The sequence below is a fragment of the Ovis canadensis genome, chromosome 5 (assembly GCF_042477335.2).
Source record: "Ovis canadensis isolate MfBH-ARS-UI-01 breed Bighorn chromosome 5, ARS-UI_OviCan_v2, whole genome shotgun sequence".
Classification (NCBI taxonomy): domain Eukaryota; kingdom Metazoa; phylum Chordata; class Mammalia; order Artiodactyla; family Bovidae; genus Ovis; species Ovis canadensis.
In genome coordinates this window covers 25769897-25779109 of record NC_091249.1, presented here as the reverse complement: position 1 = coordinate 25779109, position 9213 = coordinate 25769897, and the positions used below count along the sequence as shown (strand labels likewise).

Below are 9213 nucleotides of genomic sequence, written 5' to 3'. Positions count from 1 at the left end.
GTTCAATCGCTAAGTCGTGTGTATGGCCCCCCAATATCAGTTCTGGGGTTACAGCTTCTTCCCAACTACCACAGCCAAAATCCACAAATTCAGGCCAACACAAGTTTTATCTGGGAGGGGCATTTTTACAGGACCCATAACCATTCACAGCAATGCCAGCCTCTATGTGGAGTTTCAGGTGTCACAGTGTGAAGCCTTCTAGAATCAGGGTCTCTTGGATGCCTCACCCGCTCACTGTCTAGGGTCACCTGTGAGCTGGTTTGATGGTCCAGCTCTCTGAGAGTCTGTCTCTTTGTCAGAAGTATCTGGGTATCCATTTGAGTCCGTTTATTTAGAGGTCTGTCTTGCTGGGTCTACATGATCGTGGCTGTCTGTGGCTGAGGACCTGTGGGAACTTATGTTGGAGGCTCTCCCAGGTGCATCTATGGGCCAGTCCTTGATCTTTTGCTGGATCTGTGGGGCCTAGAGTCCAGATGAGGATTCATCCGAGGGAAAACCACCCTGCGTGGATCCACTCTTGTTCCAACCCCAGTCCCCAGGAAGGTCCAAGTGCCAGAGGCGGGGCTCAAAGATGACGCTTCATGTGCAAGGCCAGATGATCGGAGCGCGAAAATGCACGCGAACAGAGCTGGCAGCGGAAGGGGCGCTGTCCTGTGTGTTTTCGGTAGTGACGGGTCAGCTCGTCGGAGCGTGCAAACCGCCAGCCACAGCCGTCCCACGTGCAGGCGTACGGCTTCTCCCCTGCGGAGATGAGGAAGCCTTGAACACCACTGTCCACCATACTTGGTCCCAGGGTCTTCCCTCCTAGCCTAGGCTGGGACTGCGTGCATGCTAAGTCGCTTCAGTTGTGTCGGGCTCTTTGCGACCCCATGGAGCCTGCCAGGTTCCTCTGTCCATGGGATACTCCAGGCAAGAATAGTGGAGTGGGTTGCCATGCCCTCCTCCAGGGAGTCTTCCCCACCCAGGGATTGAACCCGAGTCTCTTATGTCTCCTGCACTGGCAGGCAGGTTCTTTACCACTGGCGCCTAGGGTGAGGCCGGTGAGGCGCCCAGATCATGAAATTTAAGAAGGCTTTCACTCTCGGGGATGGCCTGAATCTACACCCAGAACCGACGTCTGCGACCTCTGTACCTCTTCTGTACCTGCTGGCACCAGGCTCCTTTTCATTTCCCGGGCACAAGTCGCGCTGTCTATGCTGCTGGCCCTGCTTCCGGTGTCCTCACGTCCTGCCCCAGTGTACTAATGCCCTCCCAGTTTTTGTCCTTTGGCACTGCTCCCTGTGTTCCAGGCTCTTTACTGTACCAGGGGACCCTCCAGCTGCTCTTCAATCCTGTTGTTGGCCTTGATCCTTGAGCCCCGAAATCCAATTCGTGTTCCACGCCCTGTCCCGGGTAATTACTTCTTTCCCTCAGCTAGACTTGGCCCCTCCTCCCTATGTTCCTGGATAGGTCTGTACACGTGGCCCCATCCCCCCTAGGCACAGGCCTCCTTCCTCCTCCTCCTGGCCCTCTATTCCATGTCCCAGCCCTTCTTTGGCTCCTTGGGTCCCCAGCTTTTCCTCCTGTGCCCACCCTCCTCTGTTTCCAAGCTATTTATCTTCAGACTCCAGGAACTGCCTCTGCATCTGGGCCCCTCAAACTAAACCTCCTGAGCTCCAGCTCCCTACAGTCTGGCTAAGCCACTCCCTCTTTATATTCCTGGCTACGGCCCCTGAAAGGCTTCCCAGATGAAAAGTAAGTCGCACACTATTTGTCTTTGCGGTCCCCTGGACTGTAGCTTGCCCAGCTCCTCTGTCCATGGAATTCTCCAGGCAGGAGTATTGGAGTGGGTTGTCATTTCTTTCTCCAGGGGATCTTCCCGAGCCAGGGATCGAACCCGGGTCTCCTGCACTGCAGGCAGATTCTTTACCAACCGAGCCCCAGGCGGCGCAGTGGTAAAGAATCCGCCTGCGGATGCAGGAGACGCAGGAAAGGCGAGTTCGATCCCTGGATCTGGGAGACACCCCCACCCCCACCCCCGCCCCACGGCAGAGAGTACAGTCCATTGGGTGGCAAAGAGTCGGACACGTCTGAGCACGGCGGTCCCTGAACCCCTTACTCCCACTTGCCCCAAACCTGAACCCTGCGTCTTTGGCCCTGTCCTTGGTATTCCGCCTTTCTCGCCCGCGGCCCCTCCTCTAGCCCCGCCCCTACACAGCTTGCCGGGCTCTCTGCTTTTCGGCACTTCCTTGGTCCAGGTCTTAGCCGTTGGTTTCCTGAAATGTTTTCCGAGTTCTCTCTCTGTCCTCACCCGCCTTCCCCTTTGCTCTTCGGCCGACTCCTGAAGTTCCAAGCATCCCAGCTCCCTCGGCGTAGCCCTTTGCTTCGACTTTGCTTTAGCCCTTCCCCTTGCTCCAGTTTCTAGCTCCTCGACAGCTCCCAGCTCCCAAGGCCCCGCCCAGCCCGCCCAGCCCCTGCACCGGGGCCCGCCCCCTCACCTGTGTGCGTGCGTAGATGCGCCTTCAGGTGCGAGCTCTTGGTGTAGCTCTTGCCGCATCCCGGGTGCGTGCACGTGTGCGCAGCCTGCCTCTTGCGTGCCCAAGATCGCCGGCTGCGCTTGGATGGGGCGGCCTCCGCGGTCCCTCCTGGGTCTCCTGTAGTCCCCCCGAGTCCTGCACCGGTCGTCCCGGGCCCTAGACAACTCAGGAAGGAGTGGGGCGAGGCGGGGCCAGGTGCCGGCGCCTGGAGCCCGCGGAAGAGCTGGAAATGCCCTTGGTACTGCGGCATCGGGTACAGCGCGGGGTACCCGGACAGCAGCCCGTAGGGGGCGCCCGGCGCTGCAGGCACTGAAAGCCCGGTCCTCGGGAAGTAGCTGCCGGAGGAACCCGCGCCCGGTCCCGGGTACAACGGCTGCAACGGCAGCGCTTTGGGCTCGGGGGTCGGGATCAGGGATGGGCCCACGAAGGTATCGGGAGCCGGGGTTCGTGGGGCCGGGCGCGCCCAGCCCAGGTGCTCCTCAGGGCCCAAGAGCCCAGCCACCAGCCCCGGGCCGTCCGCATACGCGCCCAGAGTCTCGGGCGGCGGTGGGAATTGCGCTCCGGAACCCTCTCCGGGCGCCAGAGCGCAAGGCTGAGGCGCGCAGGTCTGGGGCGCACCGCCGGGCTCTGAGCACGGGAAGTTGGTGAAGAGGAGATCCAGGTCCCAGGGGGTAGCTGCGTCCCTGTCATCATCTTCGTCCTCCCCAGGTGCGTTCTCCAGCTCAGGCCTCACGTGGAGGGGTGGTGCAGTATGGTTGGGGGGGCCCGGGCCCAAGTCCTGGACGTCTTCAGAGCGCCACCACTGGGGGAAGGAGCCGGTAACATGGAGCTTCAGCGGACACCAAGGTATCCTGTCCATAGACGGTGGGGGCCGGATGCCCTGATGGGGGCAGGCTGGCCAGAGGCTCCGTAAAGGGGTCTTGTTTGCTTCTCTGTCATGCCAGTTTGTCCCACTCCCTCACACTTGTCCGTCTCCCCCCCTCAGCCCCCCCAGCTCCAGAGACGGTCTATCGGGTCAGGCTGGAGACAGGAGATAAGGCTTATATTATCTAGAGTCTCCTGCCACGCTCAGGCATGGGGGAAGGGTTGGCAGAACCAAGAATGGAAGGCTAGGGGAGGCTCAGCCTTGCCTCAGTTTCCCCCAAGAATCTTCCTTCCCTTCCAGGTCCCCTAACAAGATTAATTCCTGGGTGTCCCCTCACCACAGCTGTCATTTCCCTCTTATATCTGGGAGTGTCTCACTGAGCCTAGATCCCTGTGTTCTGTTCCCAGCCTCAGTCTCCCATGACAGAAATAGGACCTTAGACCAAGTTCAGATCCCTGGCCTGCACTGAGGACTCCCGGTCCTGAGCAGGGCAAGATGTGAATTCCAGGGCAAGATGCAGACCCGGCCCCCCAATTCTGTGGCCAGGACCCAGAACCCCTGCCAGCCCATCTAGACCCCCACCTGACCCCACCTTGAGGATGTCTTCTTGTGTGTCCGAGAAGGGGCCCAGGGCGGTCAGCGTGCTGATGGAGGGCAAGGCGGTCTCCGCTGCAGCCATGGCTGGCTGGTGCCCACCCTGGGGCTCAGGCCTCCTCTCCCTTGGCGGCCTCGTGGGCTCTGAGGCTCTGATGGCCCCTTGGAGGGCTCCTCTCTGCCCTCAGCTGATTGGCTGCAGCCCCTGATAAGGGCCAGGCGAAGGCGGGGGTCACCGTTTCTGGGGAACAGACTTCACCCAGGCCTGTTCAGGGCTGAGTCTTGAAGACTGACCGTGTATCTGAAGCCAATCAGATGTTCAGGGTCTAAGGGTTCAGGGGATAGGGGTTCAGGAGACGGGGGTTCAGGGGTTGGGCAGAGTGAGGCAACGTGTTCCCAAAGAAGGAGAAACTTGGAGGCCTGTTCTCAGCTACCTTCCTGGAGAAGAGGTGATGGGCACAATGGGGATTCTAGGAAGGAGCTTCAAGACCCCCTTGCCCCTGACCAGGGCCTTGCAGCTCTCCCCTTCCCCATAAACAGCAGCTACCATGCTGATGGCGGGACTTGGCATGAACTCCCTGCCAAGTCAAGCATTATCAGACTCCCCAGACGTTGGAGGCTGCTATCAGGTGGGGGCCCAGAACAGCCAAGGCTCTGTCCCTGGTGAGTGGGAGGGCCAGGGGCTGGGGATTAACTTGGTTTTCAATTTCCTGGGTTGTGAGCTCCCCAGGTCTGAGCCCAGTGGCAGGAGAGGCCCCTGCCAATCAGTGGTCACTGTTTACCGTGGACAGCCCTCACCCCACCTCAGGCGACTTGCAGGGGGAATGGGGAGGCTGGAGCAACTACAACTGCTCTAGATGGGGCGGCGGGGTTTGGGATGAGGAGGCCACCTACTCGCCTGGGGGGGATGGGACTGTTGCATCAGGCCATAGGAAGTACTTGATTGGGAGGTGACCCAATTACTACTTCCCTTGTGGCTCAGCTGGTGAAAAATCTGCCTGCAATGCAGGAGACCTGGGTTTGATCCCTGGGTTGGGAAGATCCCCTGGAGAAGGGGAAGGCTACCCACTCCAGTATTCTGGCCTGGAGAATTCCATGGACTGTATAGTCCATAGGGTTGCAAAGAATTAGACGTGACTGAGCAACTTTCACTTTCTACCTCACAGTGGGGAGAGATCTAGGTTCTGCAACAGAGACTTCCACCATGGTGCCCAGGGATTCCAGGTGATGACACAGACATATAGTTCACAGTCGCACACAGACATTATGCAATTGTATAATGACACAAATTCCTAAAGGAAATCAGTCCTGGGTGTTCATTGGAAGGACTGATGCTGAAGCTGAAACTCCAGTACTTTGGCCACCTCATGAGAAGAGTTGACTCATTGGAAAAGACCCTGATGCTGGGAGGGATTGAGGGCAGGAGGAGAAGGGGACGACAGAGGATGAGATGGCTGGATGGCATCACCGACTCAATGGACATGAGTTTGAGTGAACTCCGGGAGTCGGTGATGGACAGGGAGGCCTGGCCTGCTGCAATTCATGAGGTCGAAAAGAGTTGGACACGACTGAACGACTGAACTGAACTGAACTGAAACAAGTGGGCTTCCCAGGTGGTGCTAGTGGCAAAGAACTCACCTGCCAATGTAGGAGACATAAGAGATGTAGGTTTGATCCCTGTGTTGGGAAGACCCCCTGGAGGACTCCATGGCAACCTGCTCCAGTATTCTGGAGAACCCCATGGACAGAGGCGCCTCACAGGTTATAGTTCACAGAGTCACACAGAGTCAGACACTACTGAAGCAACGTCCCACGCACTCATGAACAAATAATTGTACAGTAGTGTTCACAGTAGCATTAGTTACAACCACCAAAAGGTGGAAACAACCCAAATGTCCATTAATGAGTAGATGGATAAACAAAAAGTGGCCCATCTGTGCGATGGAATATTATTCAGCCAGAAAAGTAATAAAGTGCTAATACATGTTACAAGATGGATGATCCTCAAAAGCACACTAAGTTAAAGAAGCCAGTTAAGAGAGGTCACGTTATGTGATTCCACTTATATGAAATATCCAGAGTAAGCATATCCATAGAGACAGATTAGTGGTTGCCAAGGGCTGGGGGGAGGAGGAAGTGGGGAGTGACTGCTTAATGGGTACAAGGTCTCCTTTTGGGGGTGATGGAAGGGTTCTGGAACTGTATAAAGGTGGTGGTTGCACAACACAATGAACATACTAAAAGCCACTGAATTGTGCACTTTTTTTTTTTGACTGCTCTGGGTCTTCCTTGCTGCACTCAGGCTTTTGTTAGTTTCAGCAAGTGGGGGCTGCTCTCTACGTTTGGTGCATGGGTTTCTCATTGCAGTGGCTTCTCTTGTTGCAGAGCACAGGCTGTAAAGCATGCGGGCTCAGTAGCAGCGGTGCACGGGCTTAATTGCTCTATGGCATGTGGGATCTTCCCGGACCAGGAAGTGAACCCTTGACCCCAACATTGACAGGTGGATTCTTAACCATTGGCCCACCAAGGAAGTCTGAATTGTACACTTTGAATGGTTCCTTTTAGAGAACTCCCTGGCTCCAGTGGTTAGGACTTGGCACTTTCACTGCTGTGGCCCTGGTTCAATGCCTGGTTAGGGAACAAAGACTCTGCAAGCTACGTGGCACAGCTGCAAAAAAAAAAAAAATTCATTTTATGTTATGTGAATTTCATTTTATTCAAACAAAATGGTTGAAATTAGAGTGGTTTCCTGGAGCAGTTTCCTGGAGAGGAGAGCAATCTCTCTTGAGGAGATATCTCCTTGATTTAGGATAAGGACTAACAGGCATGTTTGGCTCTGGAAGGCGAGTCAAAAGGGTGAGGGGCCAGGGTGGGAGTTGAGGGGTGTGTGGCTGGGAGACCAGGCCTCTGGGAGTATGCTGCCAGTACAGATGACAGACTTCCTAGGGTGACAAGGTCTAAGTGTAGATTTGGGCTTCCTAGTGTGCATGCTGTCATCAGCCTCTACATCCCCTGTGCGTCAGAGAACTCCAGTGCTCACAGTGACTCCAGGGCAGGGAGTACTGGTGAAACGACAGGACAGAAGGAGGGAGGCCACTGGCTCCAGGTGGAGGAGGGTGTCCAAAAGAATAAGAGCTATGCAGAATACCAGACATTTCAAGGTGATGATTTACTCCCTACTGAGTGGGGAGGAGGGTTCAAATCATGGATATTAGAGGCCAGAAGGGCCCAGATACACCCAAGCCCCTTGGGGATATACAGGCTAGTGATCAGATTCAGACATAGTCTCAGTTACTCCCATCAGAGTCAGAGAAAATGTGTGAGACACAGCATTCTACACACAGACACGTAGGAAGGGGTGTTCCTGGGTGGGCAGGGAAGAGCCTGTCCTGGGAAGCAGGAAGACCGGATCCCAGGCTTGGTCCTTGTTTTGCACCTGGTCCATTTTTTAAAAAATATAATTTTATGGAATAGGAAATAGCAACCCACTCCAGTATTCTTGCCTGGAAAATTTCATGGACAGAGGAGCCTGGTGGGCCACAGTCCATAGGGATCACAAAGAGTCAGACACAACTGAGAGCTTCCTTCTCCTCTCTATCCCCCTCTGCATTTTTCACTGCTGCTTTGAAAATAAAAAGATAAAATAAAAATATAATTTTATGTATTTACTTGTGGCTGTGCTGGGTTTTCATTGCTGTGGGGGCTTTTCTCCAGTTGCGGCGAGTGGGGCTCTTCTTTGTTGTGGTGTGTAGGCTTCTCATTGTGGCAGCCTCTCCTGTTGAGGAGCACGGGTTCTAAAGGGTGCTGGCTTCAGTAGCTGCTTCGTATGTGCTTGGTAGTTGTGGTTCCCTGGACTCTAGAGCACAAGCTCAATAGCTGTGGCGCGAGCAGGGCCTAGTTGTTCTGCAGCATGTGGGGTCTTCCTGGACCAGAGATGGAACCTGTGTCTCCTGCATTGGCAGGTGCACTCTTTACCACTAAGCCATCAGGGAAGCCCCTGCACTTGGGCTATTTTTATCTTAAGCAAGACCATTCTGCTTTCCGGACCACACTTTCCACAGCTGGAAAGTGGTCAGGTCATAGTAGGTGAGTAGCTTTCAGTCAGAGATGGTCAAGCACGATGCATCCAGATGCAAAAGCACACCACATGTATGCTCATAAAAGTGATCTAGGTAAGCATAGCCACTCACTCAGGCAGACACTCAAGCTCACAAACACACACAACACATAGACAAAATCACACTGACACATATACATATAGACAATCCCACATGCACACACACAAATATCCAGTCACATTCTCACAAAGATAACAGCCACAAAGAAAGCCATCAAAACAGTCATGCACATAGTACCACACAGACACGTGATTACACAGAATACTATTACACAAGCTTACAATTAGACAAGAAACCGAAAAGTCATTCAGCCACACAGGCACAGTCACAGACACACAACTGCCCATTGTCAACAGCCCCACAACGCCACAGAAACAGCCAGCTCCACTCACATACAGATGCATAGCCACATAGGCTCAATTAACCGTACAGAATCACAAAGCATGGGAAATCACACATAGTCGGGCTTCCCAGGTGGCGCTAGTGGTAAAGAACCAACCTGCCGGATGCAGCATGCTTGGGGCTGGTGCATGGGGATGACCCAGAAAGATGTTATGGGGAGGGAGGTGGGAGGGGGGTTCATGTTTGGGAATGCATGTAAGAATTAAAGATTTTAAAATTTAAAAAATAAAAAACAAATAAATAAATAAATAAAAAAGAACCAACCTGCCAATGCAGGAGTCAAAGAGACGCGGGTTCGATCCCTGGGTTGAGAAGATTCCTGGAGGAGGGCATAGCAACCCACTCCAGTGTTCTTGCCTGGAGATTCCCCATGGACAAAGAAGCCTGGCGGGCTACAGTCCATAGGGTCTCACAGAGTCGGACACAACTGAAGTGACTTAGCACGCACGCACGCACATACAGTAACTTGGTTAGCAAGCTTCCTGGGACAAACTGGCAAACTGTTTGGGCTGAGATCGTCCACCTGAGCCTACCTCCTCTCACAGAACCCCATTAAAGGAGACCTCGAGATCTGGGCTCGTGATTTCTAGTACTCATTTTCTCGAGCCTCAGCTGCCTCTTTTAACTCCAGAATCTCTCTGCGCTCGCCCCCTACAACTGACCAACCAAGAGTGGGCCGAGCCCCCTCCTAGGGCCAATCAGAGCAGAGGTACAGCGG

General features: G+C 54.5%; 1 protein-coding gene across 4 annotated transcripts; it reads right to left on the bottom strand.

Annotated features, from left to right (window-relative positions):
• Nucleotides 1-88: 88 nt before the first annotated feature.
• KLF1 (KLF transcription factor 1) lies at nt 89-9173 on the bottom strand. 4 transcript variants are annotated; one of them, XM_069590871.1, is made up of 5 exons: nt 8760-9173; nt 7645-7925; nt 3974-6643; nt 2478-3318; nt 89-741 (listed from the first exon to the last, which is right to left on the bottom strand). In XM_069590871.1, the coding sequence occupies exons 3-5, from the start codon at nt 4058-4060 to the stop codon at nt 566-568; spliced, it is 1104 nt and encodes a 367-aa protein (XP_069446972.1). In that variant the 5' UTR covers nt 4061-6643; nt 7645-7925; nt 8760-9173; the 3' UTR covers nt 89-565. The 4 variants fall into 4 exon arrangements, with proteins under 4 accessions (XP_069446972.1, XP_069446973.1, XP_069446974.1 ...); XM_069590872.1 differs by lacking the exon at nt 7645-7925 and having other exon boundaries at nt 3974-4301; nt 8760-9168; XM_069590873.1 differs by lacking the exon at nt 7645-7925 and having other exon boundaries at nt 3974-4276; nt 8760-9125.
• Between the last annotated feature and the right edge of the window lie 40 nt (nt 9174-9213).

What these genes read in the sequence shown, in the direction of transcription:
- KLF1 (XM_069590871.1), bottom strand. Translation starts at nt 4,060, where the DNA reads ATGGCTGCAGCGGAGACCGCCTTGCCCTCCATCAGCACGCTGACCGCC. An exon ending in CACAAGAAGACATCCTCAAG is followed by an intron (nt 3,319 to 3,973) that starts GTGGGGTCAGGT and finishes TCCTTCCCCCAG; the next exon opens with TGGTGGCGCTCTGAAGACGT. An exon ending in GCATCTACGCACGCACACAG is followed by an intron (nt 742 to 2,477) that starts GTGAGGGGGCGG and finishes TCATCTCCGCAG; the next exon opens with GGGAGAAGCCGTACGCCTGC.